The sequence below is a fragment of the Micropterus salmoides genome, unplaced genomic scaffold, assembly GCF_014851395.1.
Source record: "Micropterus salmoides isolate LMB-PRFRI ecotype aquatic unplaced genomic scaffold, ASM1485139v1 Ms_hic_scaffold_2, whole genome shotgun sequence".
In the NCBI taxonomy this organism is placed as follows: Eukaryota; Metazoa; Chordata; class Actinopteri; order Centrarchiformes; family Centrarchidae; genus Micropterus; species Micropterus salmoides.
Genome location: NW_024041150.1, coordinates 47062416 through 47084996, shown reverse-complemented (window position 1 = coordinate 47084996; position 22581 = coordinate 47062416). Strand labels below are relative to the sequence as shown.

The 22581-nt window shown below is 38.3% G+C and overlaps 1 protein-coding gene across 2 annotated transcripts in view; it reads right to left on the bottom strand.

The window, feature by feature from the left end:
* Positions 1–9233: 9233 nt before the first annotated feature.
* ctc1 (CTS telomere maintenance complex component 1) overlaps positions 9234–22581 on the bottom strand; it is a 52423-nt gene continuing 39075 nt past the window's right edge. For both annotated transcript variants that reach the window (XM_038731585.1, XM_038731584.1), the window contains one exon: positions 9234–9493. In XM_038731585.1, the coding sequence (XP_038587513.1) occupies positions 9402–9493 (92 nt within the window). In that variant the 3' untranslated portion in view covers positions 9234–9401. The remainder of the gene's footprint in view (positions 9494–22581) is intronic.

Genomic DNA, 22581 nt, shown 5'->3' with positions numbered 1-22581 from the left:
ATTTACATTACGGAAAAGAGACGAATTTGTGAAACGCATTCCTTAGACTGTAAAGATAAAACTGTCCACTGCATGTGTGGCTCTACACAAGGTGACAGATAGCTAAACAGATGTCTTACACACTGAAAGGGTTAAATGATGAGGAGACGTGGAAGTAAAGTGTTTACGTGTTTGTCTTCATCAACTTGCTTTCTTACAGTGTTTTTCAACAACTCTGTGAAACTAAGAGCAGACAGTGTTGAAATTTAAAAAAATTTATGATCTATAAATCTCACCAAATCTGAATTTATACAACATATAATTAACATATGCATCGATATTCATCTATAAAGTCAAAACACGTAATATAACTCACAATCAAAGCTTCTCCGGGGTTCAATACAGGTGGATGCTGAGGATAAAACAAAGATCAATCACATACATTTTCCACACTAATCCAAAAACTATGGCCCTACCCATGTGATCACAATTAACCAATACAGCATTAACATTCAGCTGACAGCAGTTTTAAAGGAACCACAAGGAGGTGCTAGTTGCCCTTAACCTGTATGTAACATAACACTGTAGGAGAGTGTGAACCCTCCCCAAAAGTACAAAGAGACAACTGAGAAATGCACCGCGTTTCTCAATTGGACTGTAGACTTGACTTGGACTCTAGCTCAGTGACTTGACTTGGACTCTGGCTCAGTGACTTGAAACTTGACTTGGACTCTAGCTCAGTGACTTGACTTGGACTCTAGCTCAGTGACTTGAGATTTGACTTGGACTCTAGCTCAGTGACTTGAGACTTGACTTGGACTCTAGCTCAGTGACTTGAGATTTGACTTGGACTCTGGCTCAGTGACTTGACCTGGACTCTAGACCAGAGACTTGGGACTTGACTTGGACTCTAGCTCAGAGACTTGACTTGGACTCTAGCCCAGAGACTTGGGACTTGACTTGGACTCTAGCTCAGAGACTTGACTTGGACTCTAGCCCAGAGACTTGGGACTTGACTTGGACTCTAGCTCAGTGACTTGGGACTTGACTTGGACTCTAGCTCAGAGACTTGACCTGGACTCTAGCCCAGAGACTTGGGACTTGACTTGGACTCTAGCTCAGAGACTTGGGACTTGACTTGGACTCTAGCTCAGAGACTTGACTTGGACTCTAGCCCAGAGACTTGGGACTTGACTTGGACTCTAGCTCAGAGACTTGACTTGGACTCTAGCCCAGAGACTTGGGACTTGACTTGGACTCTAGCTCAGAGACTTGGGACTTGACTTGGACTCTAGCTCAGAGACTTGAGACTTGACTTGGACTCTAGCTCAGAGACTTGAGACTTGACTTGGACTCTAGCTCAGAGACTTGGGACTTGACTTGGACTCTAGACCAGAGACTTGGGACTTGACTTGGACTCTAGCTCAGAGACTTGACTTGGATTCTAGCTCAGAGACTTGGGACTTGACTTGGACTCTAGCTCAGAGACTTGGGACTTGACTTGGACTCTAGCTCAGAGACTTGGGACTTGACTTGGATTCTAGCTCAAAGACTTGAGACTTGACTTGGACTCTAGCTCAGAGACTTGGGACTTGACTTGGACTCTAGCTCAGAGAATTGGGACTTGACTTGGACTCTAGCTCAGAGACTTGACTTGGATTCTAGCTCAGAGACTTGGGACTTGACTTGGACTCTAGCTCAGAGACTTGGGACTTGACTTGGACTCTAGCTCAGAGACTTGGGACTTGACTTGGACTCTAGCTCAGAGACTTGGGACTTGACTTGGACTCTAGCTCAGAGACTTGGGACTTGACTTGGACTCTAGCTCAGAGAATTGGGACTTGACTTGGACTCTAGCTCAGAGACTTGACTTGGATTCTAGCTCAGAGACTTGGGACTTGACTTGGACTCTAGCTCAGAGACTTGGGACTTGACTTGGACTCTAGCTCAGAGACTTGGGACTTGACTTGGACTCTAGCTCAGAGACTTGGGACTTGACTTGGATTCTAGCTCAAAGACTTGAGACTTGACTTGGACTCTAGCTCAGAGACTTGGGACTTGACTTGGACTCTAGCTCAGAGACTTGGGACTTGACTTGGACTCTAGCTCAGAGACTTGACTTGGATTCTAGCTCAGAGACTTGGGACTTGACTTGGACTCTAGCTCAGAGACTTGGGACTTGACTTGGACTCTAGCTCAGAGACTTGGGACTTGACTTGGATTCTAGCTCAAAGACTTGAGACTTGACTTGGACTCTAGCCCAGAGACTTGACTTGGATTCTAGCTCAAAGACTTGAGACTTTACAATCTTGAAGTAAAGTGCCGTGTGCTCATGACCATACAGAGCAACCCATTTAACATGGACATTTTAAATAGAAGTGGAGTTGCACTAGTCTCAACTCCCTGCTGTCACAGCTCTGGACCAGCTCTCTCACCCGAATCACAGGTGCAGATCAAATATGACAGATCAAAAATGGAATACTCACCCAGAAACCCTAATGCTTGCACAAAAAATGTATTGTATAATAAAACTATGATAAATGTTTAAACAGTGTTAGACTATTTATGTGACGAACGACTTAACCTCTCTATTAAGATATTTCTTTTGTTGAGGAAAAGGGACTGAAAGAAGATTGTTTATCATACTGAATTTAACTCAAGCAGTTTTGTTGTAAACAGATTTTATCATAATTGTTTTGAATGTTCCGTTTCATTTTCTAGATCAAACTAATGAATCAGTAAAAAGATGACTGCAGCTCTCAGCTAACAGATTCTTCTGTCTCAGATATTTTATTTTCTACCGGTCCTTGTAGCTTTCCAGCAGAAGTGAAGCTAGCAGAAGGTCACTGGAGGATGTTACTGTGAGTAGAGGCCTGATCGCTCACATATGGCCTTCTAATGTGTAATGGTTTAGACTGAGTCTGAAAAAGCAGAAACAGCCTCAGAAACAATACAGCAGTCTAAAGGAAACTTTCCAGTCAGTGTTTCAGGAATCAGGAGCTGTTTGTTTCTCAGTCAGGTCAGTGTTTTTCTGCTCCTTCCTGTTTGCAGAAACTTAAAGAAGAAGTGACACATGAAACTCAGGTAAGATCAGAATAACATCTGCGTTTCAGCTGAATTTCCTGTGTGAAACATTCTCACTCTGAGTCTGACAGCAGTTTTCAGCTTTTACAAGTTTATTATTATTAAAGCCTTTTTTTACCCAGCAGTTCCAGTTATAGTGACCACTGCTATATATATTATTATGTATATATTACTCTCACATCATTTGAACACCCAGGTGAAATTATCATTTTAGGCCACGTCAACATTAACTGGCTCGACTGTTCAGACGATTAAAGCTCACTTAAAGAGGATCTATTGACAGAACTGTGTTTTCAGTACATAATGAACTGTAATGTTTTTATGGCCTTAGAATGAGACATTTCTATCTACAGACACCGCAGGTCCTCTTACATGGACGTCACCATGCTGCAACTGCCCTACAGAGCGCGTTTCATCACTGCGTTCTTCTTCTTCATTAATAATAATATAAAGTCTCTGAGTAGTCGTCTGGTTTATTAGAAGAAAGAAAGAAGAGATGTGAAATTTGGACAAATGGAGGAGCAAAAGTATTATTTAGCAAAAGAGCGACAGCGTGTGGAAAAACAAGATGAAGCCAGAAGAGGTCGGGACAAATGATGGCAGACATCACGTATATTATTGTTGTAGATTTTCCCAGATAGATATAGATACAGATAAAAATTTAAAGTGGCGCTGAAGTTGTCTGTCAGCGGTCATACTTGAAGCACTAGATGTGATCGTTTTTGAGATGTTCTTCATTTACAGTAAATAATGTACAGCAGGAGCGTGAGACATCATGTAACACTTCAATTCATAATGATGCGGTTTGATGAACAAGTAACAATAATATTCACAGCAACATATGGTTTTACTGAATAATTAAATAAATATAAATTCTTTATATATCTAAGAAACCTCATTTTTTGGCTGGCTACTCTCTTTTGTCCTGTCCTGGCCACCGTAGCTATCCTATGTGCTGTGAAAGGGGGGGGGGGCTCAAGACTAAACAGTGCATTCGCAGTTCATAAACTCACCACTAGATGCCACTAAAACGCACACACTGAACCTTTAAACATTAAAATGTCCTGATAGTATCAACGTCAAATATTAAACACTGAAACGTTCTAATCAACATTTTCTACTTCAAACATTAGGTCTTGTTTGAGTGCATACTGAGCTGGGATGGATGAATGAACAAATGAATGAATGAATAAATAAATGAATGGAGTGAATAGAAGAATGGATGGATAGTATCTGTGTGTTGGACTCACCGAGCAGCAGAGACACAGGTGAAGCCTTCATGTTGTCTGGACTGTCAGTCAGTCTGAGCAGCAGAGTGACGCCTTCAGCTTCACTTCCTTATTCATGTTACCCTGCTGCTCATGATTGGTTGATTAGAAGCAGGGCCACAGGTTGCTACTGGACTCTTCTTCCACTCCTCCGTGACAACATGAGCAGAAGAGGATGAGATGTGGCCATACATGTTGCCTCACATCACATCAAGTCATTACTAATTAAGTAATTATTAATTAAGTATCACCATTATTTTTTGAATGTCTTTAGACTAAAACTTCATGAAAACAAACATTTTATTATGGAAGATTTAACTGGACTTTGAAAAATAAAGTGGACAATCTTCTTTTAAATTCAAAGCTCGTGATTCAGGATCGTGTTCATCTTTGTCACCTCAAGGTAAGTCTAAGTCAAAATAATTGGTTATTCCCTCTACAGCTGGAGTTAGCACACTAATCTCTTATATAGCCTCCATTTACCGCAGTCCGGTGATCAGTTAACATTTAGGTATACAGTGATAAAATCAGTAGGACAGGATAGTTTGACAGATCGGTGCAGAATGATCATTATCTTAGTGACAGTAAATCATGGTGTCAATGCACTGTGTTTCTGTTGTATGATGACGGGATTGGCATGAAGAGTATTTCCTACAATAGGCTATATCACAGAGCCGGACCACTGGACTGTTACAGCGAGGCTAAGCATCCGTCCTCCTGTGACCCTAGACCTCTCGCTGTCAGACAGACAGACTGCCTCTTCTCGCCGTAGGTTGCTAAAAGAGGCCATGCTCAAGAGGAGTTCTTGTGGAAGGAGGGCGGGAGGTCCCCCCGCTGAGGAGGTTGCTGCCCCTCCGCGGCAGCAGTCCCCATCTGTCACTAACATTACTGTGGCTGCAGAAACGTGTTACCGGCGCCAGACCAAGGGGTAATCTGGACCGGCAGCAAAGGTCACACAGGCTAGGAAGCATGACCAAAGTTAGCGTCTTGCTCAAGCCAGAGCTCGTTTATTCCTGAGCTGCGCATGAGCGAAGCTTGTAGCTGCAGATCCACAGTAGTACCAGAGCACCCTCTACTGACCAGTAAGTGCATTACCTTTATGTTACGAGTTAGTGTATTAGGATAGATCAATTATAACAAAGAATGGGGGGTGTCTGTTTACCTAAAACTAAACATGTAGCATTTCAAACCTACTACAAACGCAACACTCTCCTCGACTGTCAACTGTGCCTCCCCTCTTCCAGCCAACATCACTGATTGTTTAAGACTCTACAATAATCCTAACCCTTTAATAAACTGGCCAAAGGAGGAGACAGAGGCCACTGACACCAAGTGACATAACACCACTTTCCCAGTTAATTACTGGCATCAAGACTATTTTCTTCTGAAATGGTCTGTGTAAATATGCAGACTAGCTTGTTTTGGTTAATATAGAATAAATCCACAGATGCAAATAGGCCGAGGGTATTAGGCTTAAAACACCATCTAAAGGTGTATTCTTTTATTGTTTTATTTCCATTAGAGTAAAAGAAGACATGGAAGCAAAATAGACCAAAGTCTCAAAATTGACCACTCATGAAAAAAGTGCCTTAAAGAGTAACTTCATAGTTTTGATGGTCGGCTCCTCATCTATTAAAACTCTCCATTCTATATGCTGATAGATCCTTAATAATACAGACAACCCGCCCTCACATGTGAAACTAAGTCCATGTCACCATCAGTAAGTGTGTATGTGTGCGTGGTAAATGTAATATAATAGCAATTATAGTATTTGATTAATACATTAATGTATTCAGGCATTTCAGTATTCTGTTGCTTGGCTGTGTGAAGCTGAAGGTTCTTTACTCATTTGGCATCTTGCTTGTGAAACAAAGTAAAAGTATTTAAATAACATTTATTTTAATTGTTCCTGCAGCCCGATGCCACAGTTTAGTGTGAAGTGTTATGTATTCCAATAACGCCAAAAGAAGTGAAACGATTTATTGCCTTGTGAAAAATAAACAACTTATTAATGAAACTAAGTCATAAATATATACTTGAAACTAGAAAACATGCAGATTGTGGCGCAGTTTGCTTTGCTGTCTGCTCCTGTGATAAACCTAGTGAATACTAAAGAAGACCGTGGTCTCTGTGTGAACTGATTATTATGTAGAAAAGTTAAAATGTTGTCCTCCAGTAGAACTAGAGGAGTGATTTGGTACCACATTTAGAAAGACCACCTTTGGTCAGTCCTCCTTCTCTGTTAAAGTAGCGGGGAGGTGAAATTCCAAACGCAGGAAGGTTTGCAGTGTTTAAAGCCAGCCTCAAACTAAAATCAGCATCACTGATGGCGAACAGCCTGTACTGTGATATGTAGTCCCATTCAGATGCTAATCCATCTGGTGATCCTGAAGAGACTGGATCTGGATCAGAAAAAAGAAACCTAGAGTCAGATCCTTCACTCAGGTCATGGTGTTGCATCGTTTGCCCACCAGAGGGCGACCAGCTGCAGCTGTTAACAACACCGCCTCACCACAAAAACCACCAAAGACAACAATCAGCTGCCCGCAGCATGTAGAAACAGCAGTTAGGAGTTAGTCGGTCCTTCATCAAGTTAATCACATGACTTAAATACAGGGCACCCCTGTTAAATTTAAGACCTTTTAATACCACCTAGGATGAAATTTATGCCAACTTCACTGCTGTATAACTGAAAATCTGTATTAATTTTAAACCCGAGAAAAATATTATTTACAAAGTTATGTGAATTTTATTATAATACATTTGTATTTAACACACTACAGCTTTTTGGGGTGTGTTTGTACTTTGATAAGATAAATTGAATCAAGGACGTGACTTTGTGTCGAAAAGAGGTGGAAAATAAGGGTTCAGATTAGGGGTGTGACGATACACTTGGCTCACATGCACCACTCACAAGACAAGATGATGTTTTAACACTATTTTGATGCAATATTAAATGCTGAAATATATAAATGTAGAATTGTCTTTATTTATATAAAGGGATTCAGCAGACAATTCAAATGCAGCAAAAAACCTTTCTCTAAGTATTTTCATTTGTGTTTTTAACTTTTCTTGTTGCAAGCCTTTTTTAGAACATGCTTTTTAAACAAAGTGATGGGGACATGTCCCCAGTGTCCCCAGTGTAAATGACACCTATGAAATGAACACAATATTTGTGCACTAAGAACTCTTAAGAGGTGAAATCAAAAATACAAAATATATTGTGCAGTGTGAGTCGTTAGGACTAGATAAGGTACTGTAATGTAATATAATATGTCAATGTAATATTGCTTCAGTGATCATTCATCCTGTTCTGTGTTTGCATCTAAAGGCTGCTTGAAATATAGATTTATATAGTTTTGGCTTGAAAGCAGCGGGGAGAAGGAGTCGGGCTCCGGTTTGTTTTTAATATACATGTGTCTTTGTGCTAATAAATAAATAAAGTAGCTGGGTGTTGGAAGCTGCTGACAGACGTAACTGTAGATTTATTTCTAGCGAACGGTCCACATTCGATCACTTCTAAATATTCTCTAAAATCAGCTAACGTTACAGCAGCTAACACTGCCCGTTGCTACATTAGCCACAAAGCTAATTCCGTGTTTATCTGTGGAGGAGATCTAACATTAATGAGCCGTTAAACTAGAGTTTCTGGTGTATTCTAAATATATCTGCAGCCGCCTGTCTGCAGTTAGTCTGCGTGTCTGAAATGATTAAACCAGAGTGGACACGTAAATAAAGGTGAGCTGAACAGGAATCTAACCCGGCTTCCTGTAGCTCCTCTTTGAGAAACGCTGCAGTCAGAGTGGCTCTGATTGTAGTTATAACGTTAGTTAAATGAAACCTCAAAGCTGCAGGTCCTCGCTGTAGAGAGTCATGTTGTATTAGATTAGCAGCTCACTGGATCTAGACGGCGTGATTTATACGGATGGTGGTTAAATGGTTTCTCGTAGCTTTGGTTGGAATTAAAGGGATGAGCTGGATGTGAATGTGCTACATTGAAACTATGGCAGATTATGTGTAAAGTAAAATACACATGCTTAATCTCTCTCACTGAAAAAGTTGCACCTTCCAGCAGCAAATATTTACTGATGTACAATTGTTCACTTTTTGAGACAGTAATCTATTTTATTAACATAAATCATTCAGGAAAAGGTTTTATAGCCCACATAGATACCAGCTTTCAATATCCGCCTGTTCTAAGTGGAGTTTATACAGTAAAGGGGTCTACGATCCAAATCATTCTCTAAATCTAAATATCAACTCTTTTTCACTTTAATGTCGGCATCGGCCCCCAAAACCCACATCTGTGGCCCCCAAAACCCACATCTGTGGCCCCAAAACCCACACCTGTGGCCCCAAAACCCACATCTGTGGCCCCCAAAACCCACATCTGTCGGGCTCTAGTTTAAATGTAAAAATGTTAAAAATCCAGGTGTGTTATTTCACATGTATGCTACTGCTTTACAGAACACAGATTACATTTCATTCACGGTCAACATGAGCAGGACAAACGCAGATATCTGCTAAAGAAAAAGAGCAAGCTCAGAATAGGAACTAGGACTTAGAGATGATAATTGGTGGTTCTGGTTCAGCATTGTGTTGGTCTGCTGTCTGACCGGCTGGTGGTTTTACTTCAGAATACCTGGAGACTACAGACGTTGTTGTGAGGTGTGGGGCACCCCTGAACTGGTGTAATGAATCTGAATCATCTACAGACATTAAACAAGCGAGGACACTGTCAGACTTTAGTTCCCTGAGGCGCACGTCTGCACTGATCTGGGTTTCCTTCACAACCTGGAAAAAGATGAGTCCCCGATGGTCAATTTATAACTCGCACTCTGGCCTACAGCCTGTGTTACCATGACAACAGGCAGCTGTGATGAGAAAGAAACAGACTTCAGGTGAAGTAAACGAAGATTTAATTACTTATATTAACATTTAAATTAAACATCACATTATAAAATCTGAATATTAAACTGTTTGTTCTGTAAACATGAAACTAGATTTAACTCAGACTTCTCTCAGCCAGTGTGGACGTCTACAGGTGAGGTCAGGTGAGGTCAGGTGAGGTCAGCCAGTGTGCACGTGCAGACAGGTGAGCTGCAGAGGAGGAGTCATCCTGGTCATGAAGTCTCGGTCTCCTCGGCTGAACCTCTTCATCTCTGAAACAACAACAACATGAACTTCATCAACATGGCCGCTGTCCGCAGGTGTTCACCTGAACTACGGAGCCAGAGGAACGTGTCAGCGAGGTGTCGTCATGGTAACTGCCATAACATTATGACCACAGACAGGTGAAGTGAAGAGCACTGATTACCTGGTTACCATGGCGTCTGTCAGTGGGTGGGATCTATCTAGCAGCAGGGTGGGAATTAACTTTTTGGCTCACCTGCCAATGTGACTGGTAGATTAAATAATCCACCTGCCAAAATAATAACTTGCCTTTTTACGTCACGTAAACATTTGTTTCAGTCCTGTTAATGGAGATAATAAGGTATTCTGTCGAATACAAACTTAATGAAGAAACCAGATTGAAAGAACAATGAATTTATTGCTATAAAATGTACTTAAGACATATCAGTAAATTGTTTTATAAATTTACAAGATGCTTATTAATCATTCAACTTAAACTTCCTCATTAGTTAATTTTTAAATGTTCTGCTTCAGCCTCATTTTTGCCCCCCCACTATATTCATTAAACCTTCATATAAAGTGGATCACTACCACAGGCCCAATATTAATTGTAGGTTACTAACAAAAAATCAGAACCATTCCTGCACAAAAATGACTGTGAGTTGCAGTTTTTACTCGCATATCATTAACTCATTTTTCTGGTTCGCACTTATCTATTTTAGGGGCAAATGCATGTGAAATACTCTGTTTGGCAACGCTTCATCTGTCCTGAACCCGTCGCGCTGCTTTTCTTCTTCTTGTTTTATTTGCAGTGCTGTGACTTCCCTTCACTGTTACAGAGCTGTTCTACATGCTGCCACTGGCTTTAACGGAGGGGAATGCAGCAAACAGCGGGTATAAATAAACGGGGGAATACTTTAACGGGAGGACACCGGGAGAGAACGGTAAAATACGGGAGAACACCGGGGAAAACGGGAGGGTTGACAGGTATGCATGTTACCGTGGTAGCTAGCTACATGCTAAAAACACTCCAGGTACTCCAAGCAGGACTTGATGGCTCCCGACTCCAATCCCCTAATGCCTGCCCCCTTACATATATACACCAATCAAACACGAGCAGGAAAAATGGGCAGAGTGAGGATTCGAGCCACTGTGATAAGTACGAAAGAGTAGGGCTGTGCGACATGACTACAAGCTCATATCCCGATATAGGTCGTTTTATATCCCGATAACGATCTCGATATAGGTCCTTTTATATCCCAATAAAGATACATATCCCGATATAGGTGCTGTTATATCCCGATAAAGATACATATCCCGATATAGGTGCTTTTATATCCCGATAACGATCCTGATATAGGTCTTTTTATATCCCAATAAAGATACATGTTCTGATATAGGTGCTTTTATATCCTGATAACAATCCTGATATAGGTCCTTTTATATCCCGATAACGATCCTGATATAGGTCGTTTTATATCCCAATAAAGATACATATCCCGATATAGGTCGTTTTATATCCCGATAACAATCCTGATATAGGTCGTTTTATATCCCGATAACGATCCTGATATAGGTCGTTTTATATCCCAATAAAGATACATATCCCGATATAGGTGCTTTTATATCCCGATAACAATCCTGATATAGGTCGTTTTATATCCCGATAACGATCCTGATATAGGTCGTTTTATATCCCGATAACGATCTCGATATAGGTCCTTTTATATCCCGATAACGATCTCGATATAGGTCCTTTTATATCCCAATAACGATCCTGATATAGGTCGTTTTATATCCCAATAAAGATACATGTTCTGATATAGGTCGTTTTATATCCCAATAACGATCCTGATATAGGTCATTTTATATCCTGATAACGATCTCGATATAGGTCCTTTTATATCCCAATAAAGATACATATCCCGATATAGGTGCTTTTATATCCCGATAACAATCCTGATATAGGTCCTTTTATATCCCGATAACAATCCTGATATAGGTCGTTTTATATCCCAATAAAGATGCATATCCCGATATAGGTCCTTTTATATCCCGATAACGATCTCGATATAGGTCCTTTTATATCCCAATAACGATCCTGATATAGGTCGTTTTATATCCCAATAACGATCCTGATATAGGTCGTTTTATATCCCAATAACGATCCTGATATAGGTCCTTTTATATCCCAATAACGATCCTGATATAGGTCCTTTTATATCCCAATAACGATCCCGATATAGGTCGTTTTATATCCCAATAACGATCCCGATATAGGTCGTTTTATATCCCAATAACGATCCCGATATAGGTCGTTTTATGTCCCAATAAAGATACATGTTCTGATATAGGTCCTTTCATATCCCGATAACCATCTCAATATAGGTCCTTTTATATCCCAATAACGATCCTGATATAGGTCGTTTTATATCCCAATAACGATCCTGATATAGGTCGTTTTATATCCCAATAACGATCCCGATATAGGTCGTTTTATATCCCAATAAAGATACATATCCTGATATAGGTCCTTTTATAGCCCAAAAACGATCCTGATATAGGTCCTTTTATATCCCAATAACGATCCTGATATAGTTCGTTTTATATCCCAATAACGATCCCGATATAGGTCGTTTTATATCCCAATAACGATCCCGATATAGGTTGTTTATATCCCAATAACGATCCTGATATAGGTCCTTTTATATCCCAATAACGATCCTGATATAGGTCGTTTTATATCCCAATAACGATCCTGATATAGGTCGTTTTATATCCCAATAACGATCCCGATATAGGTCGTTTTATATCCCAATAAAGATACATATCCTGATATAGGTCCTTTTATAGCCCAATAACGATCCTGATATAGGTCCTTTTATAGCCCAATAACGATCCTGATATAGTTCGTTTAATATCCCAATAATGATCCCGATATAGGTCGTTTAATATCCCAATAACGATCCATATCCCCAGATAAGTCATTTTATATTGATACTGATACATGTCCCGATATAACGATATACATCCTGATATAGGTCGTTTTATATCCCAATAACGATCCCGATATAGGTCGTTTTATATCCTGATAACGATCCTGATATAGGTCGTTTTATATCCCAATAAAGATCCCGATATAGGTCGTTTTATATCCCAATAACGATCCATATCCCCAGATAGGTCATTTTATATTGATACTGATACATGTCCCGATATAACGATATACATCCTGATATAGGTCGTTTTATATCCCAATAACGATCCTGATATAGGTCGTTTTATATCCCAATAACGATCCTGATATAGGTCGTTTTATATCCCAATAACGATCCTGATATAGGTCCTTTTATATTCCAATAACGATCCCGATATACCTCCTTTTATATCCCAATAACGATCCCGATATAGGTCCTTTTATATCCCAATAACGATCCCGATATAGGTCCTTTTATATCCCAATAACGATCCCGATATAGGTCCTTTTATATCCCAATAACGATCCCGATATACCTCCTTTTATATCCCAATAACGATCCCGATATAAGTCGTTTTATATCCCAATAACGATCCTGATATAGGTCCTTTTATATCCCAATAAAGATACATATCCCGATATAGGTGCTTTTATATCCCGATAACGATCTCGATATAGGTCCTTTTATATCCCAATAACGATCCTGATATAGGTCGTTTATATCCCAATAAAGATACATGTTCTGATATAGGTCGTTTATATCCCAATAACGATCCTGATATAGGTCGTTTTATATCCTGATAACGATCTCGATATAGGTCCTTTTATATCCCAATAAAGATACATATCCCGATATAGGTGCTTTCATATCCCGATAACAATCCTGATATAGGTCCTTTTATATCCCGATAACGATCCTGATATAGGTCGTTTTATATCCCAATAAAGATGCATATCCCGATATAGGTCCTTTTATATCCCGATAACGATCTCGATATAGGTCCTTTTATATCCCAATAACGATCCTGATATAGGTCGTTTTATATCCCAATAACGATCCCGATATAGGTCGTTTTATGTCCCAATAAAGATACATGTCCTGATATAGGTCCTTTTATAGCCCAATAACGATCCTGATATAGGTCCTTTTATATCCCAATAACGATCCTGATATAGTTCGTTTTATATCCCAATAACGATCCCGATATAGGTCGTTTTATATCCCAATAACGATCCCGATATAGGTCGTTTTATATCCCAATAAAGATACATGTCCTGATATAGGTCCTTTTATAGCCCAATAACGATCCCGATATAGGTCGTTTAATATCCCAATAACGATCCCGATATAGGTCGTTTAATATCCCAATAAGGATCCTGATATAGGTCGTTTTATATCCCAATAACGATCCTGATATAGGTCGTTTTATATCCCAATAACGATCCCGATATAGGTCGTTTTATATCCCAATAAAGATACATATCCTGATATAGGTCCTTTTATAGCCCAAAAACGATCCTGATATAGGTCCTTTTATATCCCAATAACGATCCTGATATAGTTCGTTTTATATCCCAATAACGATCCCGATATAGGTCGTTTTATATCCCAATAACGATCCCGATATAGGTCGTTTTATATCCCAATAACGATCCTGATATAGGTCCTTTTATATCCCAATAACGATCCTGATATAGGTCGTTTTATATCCCAATAACGATCCTGATATAGGTCGTTTTATATCCCAATAACGATCCCGATATAGGTCGTTTTATATCCCAATAAAGATACATATCCTGATATAGGTCCTTTTATAGCCCAATAACGATCCTGATATAGGTCCTTTTATAGCCCAATAACGATCCTGATATAGTTCGTTTAATATCCCAATAATGATCCCGATATAGGTCGTTTAATATCCCAATAACGATCCATATCCCCAGATAAGTCATTTTATATTGATACTGATACATGTCCCGATATAACGATATACATCCTGATATAGGTCGTTTTATATCCCAATAACGATCCCGATATAGGTCGTTTTATATCCTGATAACGATCCTGATATAGGTCGTTTTATATCCCAATAAAGATCCCGATATAGGTCGTTTTATATCCCAATAACGATCCTGATATAGTTCGTTTTATATCCCAATAAAGATCCCGATATAGGTCGTTTTATATCCCAATAACGATCCCGATATAGGTCGTTTTATATCCCAATAAAGATCCATATCCGCAGATAGGTCATTTTATATTGATACTGATACATGTCCCGATATAACGATATACATCCTGATATAGGTCGTTTTATATCCCAATAACGATCCTGATATAGGTCGTTTTATATCCCAATAACGATCCTGATATAGGTCGTTTTATATCCCAATAACGATCCTGATATAGGTCCTTTTATATTCCAATAACGATCCCGATATACCTCCTTTTATATCCCAATAACGATCCCGATATAGGTCCTTTTATATCCCAATAACGATCCCGATATAGGTCCTTTTATATCCCAATAACGATCCCGATATAGGTCCTTTTATATCCCAATAACGATCCCGATATACCTCCTTTTATATCCCAATAACGATCCCGATATAAGTCGTTTTATATCCCAATAACGATCCTGATATAGGTCCTTTTATATCCCAATAAAGATACATATCCCGATATAGGTGCTTTTATATCCCGATAACGATCTCGATATAGGTCCTTTTATATCCCAATAACGATCCTGATATAGGTCGTTTTATATCCCAATAAAGATACATGTTCTGATATAGGTCGTTTTATATCCCAATAACGATCCTGATATAGGTCGTTTTATATCCTGATAACGATCTCGATATAGGTCCTTTTATATCCCAATAAAGATACATATCCCGATATAGGTGCTTTCATATCCCGATAACAATCCTGATATAGGTCCTTTTATATCCCGATAACGATCCTGATATAGGTCGTTTTATATCCCAATAAAGATGCATATCCCGATATAGGTCCTTTTATATCCCGATAACGATCTCGATATAGGTCCTTTTATATCCCAATAACGATCCTGATATAGGTCGTTTTATATCCCAATAACGATCCCGATATAGGTCGTTTTATGTCCCAATAAAGATACATGTCCTGATATAGGTCCTTTTATAGCCCAATAACGATCCTGATATAGGTCATTTTATATCCCAATAACGATCCTGATATAGTTCGTTTTATATCCCAATAACGATCCCGATATAGGTCGTTTTATATCCCAATAACGATCCCGATATAGGTCGTTTTATATCCCAATAAAGATACATGTCCTGATATAGGTCCTTTTATAGCCCAATAACGATCCCGATATAGGTCGTTTAATATCCCAATAACGATCCCGATATAGGTCGTTTAATATCCCAATAAGGATCCTGATATAGGTCGTTTTATATCCCAATAACGATCCTGATATAGGTCGTTTTATATCCCAATAACGATCCCGATATAGGTCGTTTTATATCCCAATAAAGATACATATCCTGATATAGGTCCTTTTATAGCCCAATAACGATCCTGATATAGTTCGTTTTATATCCCAATAACGATCCCGATATAGGTCGTTTTATATCCCAATAACGATCCCGATATAGGTCGTTTTATATCCCAATAACGATCCTGATATAGGTCCTTTTATATCCCAATAACGATCCTGATATAGGTCGTTTTATATCCCAATAACGATCCTGATATAGGTCATTTTATATCCCAATAACGATCCCGATATAGGTCGTTTTATATCCCAATAAAGATACATATCCTGATATAGGTCCTTTTATAGCCCAATAACGATCCTGATATAGGTCCTTTTATAGCCCAATAACGATCCTGATATAGTTCGTTTAATATCCCAATAATGATCCCGATATAGGTCGTTTAATATCCCAATAACGATCCATGTCCCCAGATAAGTCATTTTATATTGATACTGATACATGTCCCGATATAACGATATACATCCTGATATAGGTCGTTTTATATCCCAATAACGATCCTGATATAGTTCGTTTTATATCCCAATAAAGATCCCGATATAGGTCGTTTTATATCCCAATAACGATCCCGATATAGGTCGTTTTATATCCCAATAAAGATCCATATCCGCAGATAGGTCATTTTATATTGATACTGATACATGTCCCGATATAACGATATACATCCTGATATAGGTCGTTTTATATCCCAATAACGATCCTGATATAGGTCGTTTTATATCCCAATAACGATCCTGATATAGGTCGTTTTATATCCCAATAACGATCCTGATATAGGTCCTTTTATATTCCAATAACGATCCCGATATACCTCCTTTTATATCCCAATAACGATCCCGATATAGGTCCTTTTATATCCCAATAACGATCCCGATATAGGTCCTTTTATATCCCAATAACGATCCCGATATAGGTCCTTTATATCCCAATAACGATCCCGATATACCTCCTTTATATCCCAATAACGATCCCGATATAAGTCGTTTTATATCCCAATAACGATCCTGATATAGGTCCTTTTATATCCCAATAAAGATACATATCCCGATATAGGTGCTTTTATATCCCGATAACGATCTCGATATAGGTCCTTTTATATCCCAATAACGATCCTGATATAGGTCGTTTTATATCCCAATAAAGATACATGTTCTGATATAGGTCGTTTTATATCCCAATAACGATCCTGATATAGGTCGTTTTATCCTGATAACGATCTCGATATAGGTCCTTTTATATCCCAATAAAGATACATATCCCGATATAGGTGCTTTCATATCCCGATAACAATCCTGATATAGGTCCTTTTATATCCCGATAACGATCCTGATATAGGTCGTTTATATCCCAATAAAGATGCATATCCCGATATAGGTCCTTTTATATCCCGATAACGATCTCGATATAGGTCCTTTTATATCCCAATAACGATCCTGATATAGGTCGTTTTATATCCCAATAACGATCCCGATATAGGTCGTTTTATGTCCCAATAAAGATACATGTCCTGATATAGGTCCTTTTATAGCCCAATAACGATCCTGATATAGGTCCTTTATATCCCAATAACGATCCTGATATAGTTCGTTTTATATCCCAATAACGATCCCGATATAGGTCGTTTTATATTCCAATAACGATCCCGATATAGGTCGTTTTATATCCCAATAAAGATACATGTCCTGATATAGGTCCTTTTATAGCCCAATAACGATCCCGATATAGGTCGTTTAATATCCCAATAACGATCCCGATATAGGTCGTTTAATATCCCAATAAGGATCCTGATATAGGTCGTTTTATATCCCAATAACGATCCCGATATAGGTCGTTTTATATCCCAATAAAGATACATATCCTGATATAGGTCCTTTTATAGCCCAAAAACGATCCTGATATAGGTCCTTTTATATCCCAATAACGATCCTGATATAGTTCGTTTTATATCCCAATAACGATCCCGATATAGGTCGTTTTATATCCCAATAACGATCCCGATATAGGTCGTTTATATCCCAATAACGATCCTGATATAGGTCCTTTTATATCCCAATAACGATCCTGATATAGGTCGTTTTATATCCCAATAACGATCCCGATATAGGTCGTTTTATATCCCAATAAAGATACATATCCTGATATAGGTCCTTTTATAGCCCAATAACGATCCTGATATAGGTCCTTTTATAGCCCAATAACGATCCTGATATAGTTCGTTTAATATCCCAATAATGATCCGATATAGGTCGTTTAATATCCCAATAACGATCCATATCCCCAGATAAGTCATTTTATATTGATACTGATACATGTCCCGATATAATGATATACATCCTGATATAGGTCGTTTTATATCCCAATAACGATCCCGATATAGGTCGTTTAATACCTGATAACGATCCTGATATAGGTCGTTTTATATCCCAATAAAGATCCCGATATAGGTCGTTTTATATCCCAATAACGATCCATATCCCCAGATAGGTCATTTATATTGATACTGATACATGTCCCGATATAACGATATACATCCTGATATAGGTCGTTTATATCCCAATAACGATCCTGATATAGTTCGTTTTATATCCCAATAAAGATCCCGATATAGGTCGTTTTATCCCAATAACGATCCCGATATAGGTCGTTTTATATCCCAATAAAGATCCATATCCGCAGATAGGTCATTTTATATTGATACTGATACATGTCCCGATATAACGATATACATCCTGATATAGGTCGTTTTATATCCCAATAACGATCCTGATATAGGTCGTTTTATATCCCAATAACGATCCTGATATAGGTCGTTTTATATCCCAATAACGATCCTGATATAGGTCCTTTTATATTCCAATAACGATCCCGATATACCTCCTTTTATCCCAATAACGATCCCGATATAGGTCCTTTATATCCCAATAACGATCCCGATATAGGTCCTTTTATATCCCAATAACGATCCCGATATAGGTCCTTTTATATCCCAATAACGATCCCGATATACCTCCTTTTATATCCCAATAACGATCCCGATATAAGTCGTTTTATATCCCAATAACGATCCTGATATAGGTCCTTTTATATCCCAATAAAGATACATATCCCGATATAGGTGCTTTTATATCCCGATAACGATCTCGATATAGGTCCTTTTATATCCCAATAACGATCCTGATATAGGTCGTTTTATATCCCAATAAAGATACATGTTCTGATATAGGTCGTTTTATATCCCAATAACGATCCTGATATAGGTCGTTTATATCCTGATAACGATCTCGATATAGGTCCTTTTATATCCCAATAAAGATACATATCCCGATATAGGTGCTTTCATATCCCGATAACAATCCTGATATAGGTCCTTTTATATCCCGATAACGATCCTGATATAGGTCGTTTTATATCCCAATAAAGATGCATATCCCGATATAGGTCCTTTTATATCCCGATAACGATCTCGATATAGGTCCTTTTATATCCCAATAACGATCCTGATATAGGTCGTTTTATATCCCAATAACGATCCCGATATAGGTCGTTTTATGTCCCAATAAAGATACATGTCCTGATATAGGTCCTTTTATAGCCCAATAACGATCCTGATATAGGTCCTTTTATATCCCAATAACGATCCTGATATAGTTCGTTTATATCCCAATAACGATCCCGATATAGGTCGTTTTATATCCCAATAACGATCCCGATATAGGTCGTTTTATATCCCAATAAAGATACATGTCCTGATATAGGTCCTTTTATAGCCCAATAACGATCCGATATAGGTCGTTTAATATCCCAATAACGATCCCGATATAGGTCGTTTAATATCCAAATAAGGATCCTGATATAGGTCGTTTTATATCCCAATAACGATCCTGATATAGGTCGTTTTATATCCCAATAACGATCCCGATATAGGTCGTTTTATATCCCAATAAAGATACATATCCTGATATAGGTCCTTTTATAGCCCAAAAACGATCCTGATATAGGTCCTTTTATATCCCAATAACGATCCTGATATAGTTCGTTTTATATCCCAATAACGATCCCGATATAGGTCGTTTTATATCCCAATAACGATCCCGATATAGGTCGTTTTATATCCCAATAACGATCCTGATATAGGTCCTTTTATATCCCAATAACGATCCTGATATAGGTCGTTTTATATCCCAATAACGATCCTGATATAGGTCGTTTTATATCCCAATAACGATCCCGATATAGGTCGTTTTATATCCCAATAAAGATACATATCCTGATATAGGTCCTTTTATAGCCCAATAACGATCCTGATATAGGTCCTTTTATAGCCCAATAACGATCCTGATATAGTTCGTTTAATATCCCAATAATGATCCCGATATAGGTCGTTTAATATCCCAATAACGATCCATATCCCCAGATAAGTCATTTTATATTGATACTGATACATGTCCCGATATAACGATATACATCCTGATATAGGTCGTTTTATATCCCAATAACGATCCCGATATAGGTCGTTTAATATCCTGATAACGATCCTGATATAGGTCGTTTTATATCCCAATAACGATCCCGATATAGGTCGTTTTATATCCCAATAAAGATCCATATCCGCAGATAGGTCATTTTATATTGATACTGATACATGTCCCGATATAACGATATACATCCTGATATAGGTCGTTTTATATCCCAATAACGATCCTGATATAGGTCGTTTTATATCCCAATAACGATCCTGATATAGGTCGTTTTATATCCCAATAACGATCCTGATATAGGTCCTTTTATATTCCAATAACGATCCCGATATACCTCCTTTTATATCCCAATAACGATCCCGATATAGGTCCTTTTATATCCCAATAACGATCCCGATATAGGTCCTTTTATATCCCAATAACGATCCCGATATAGGTCCTTTTATATCCCAATAACGATCCCGATATACCTCCTTTTATATCCCAATAACGATCCCGATATAAGTCGTTTATATCCCAATAACGATCCTGATATAGGTCCTTTTATATCCCAATAAAGATACATATCCCGATATAGGTGCTTTTATATCCCGATAACGATCTCGATATAGGTCCTTTTATATCCCAATAACGATCCTGATATAGGTCGTTTTATATCCCAATAAAGATACATGTTCTGATATAGGTCGTTTTATATCCCAATAACGATCCTGATATAGGTCGTTTTATATCCTGATAACGATCTCGATATAGGTCCTTTTATATCCCAATAAAGATACATATCCCGATATAGGTGCTTTCATATCCCGATAACAATCCTGATATAGGTCCTTTTATATCCCGATAACGATCCTGATATAGGTCGTTTTATATCCCAATAAAGATGCATATCCCGATATAGGTCGTTTTATATCCCGATAACGATCTCGATATAGGTCCTTTTATATCCCAATAACGATCCTGATATAGGTCGTTTTATATCCCAATAACGATCCCGATATAGGTCGTTTTATGTCCCAATAAAGATACATGTCCTGATATAGGTCCTTTTATAGCCCAATAACGATCCTGATATAGGTCCTTTTATCCCAATAACGATCCTGATATAGTTCGTTTTATATCCCAATAACGATCCCGATAGGTCGTTTTATATCCCAATAACGATCCCGATATAGGTCGTTTTATATCCCAATAAAGATACATGTCCTGATATAGGTCCTTTTATAGCCCAATAACGATCCCGATATAGGTCGTTTAATATCCCAATAACGATCCTGATATAGGTCGTTTAATATCCCAATAAGGATCCCGATATAGGTCGTTTTATATCCCAATAACGATCCATATCCCCAGATAGGTCATTTTATATTGATACTGATACATGTCCCGATATAACGATATACATCCTGATATAGGTCGTTTTATATCCCAATAACGATCCCGATATAGGTCGTTTTATATCCTGATAACGATCCTGATATAGGTCGTTTTATATCCCAATAAAGATCCCGATATAGGTCGTTTTATATCCCAATAACGATCCATATCCCCAGATAGGTCATTTTATATTGATACTGATACATGTCCCGATATAACGATATACATCCTGATATAGGTCGTTTTATATCCCAATAACGATCCTGATATAGTTCGTTTTATATCCCAATAAAGATCCCGATATAGGTCGTTTTATATCCCAATAACGATCCCGATATAGGTCGTTTTATATCCCAATAAAGATCCATATCCGCAGATAGGTCATTTTATATTGATACTGATACATGTCCCGATATAACGATATACATCCTGATATAGGTCGTTTTATATCCCAATAACGATCCTGATATAGGTCGTTTTATATCCCAATAACGATCCTGATATAGGTCCTTTTATATCCCAATAACGATCCCGATATAGGTCCTTTTATATCCCAATAACGATCCCGATATAGGTCCTTTTATATCCCAATAACGATCCCGATATAGGTCCTTTTATATCCCAATAACGATCCCGATATAGGTCCTTTTATATCCCAATAACGATCCCGATATACCTCCTTTTATATCCCAATAACGATCCCGATATAAGTCGTTTTATATCCCAATAACGATCCCGATAT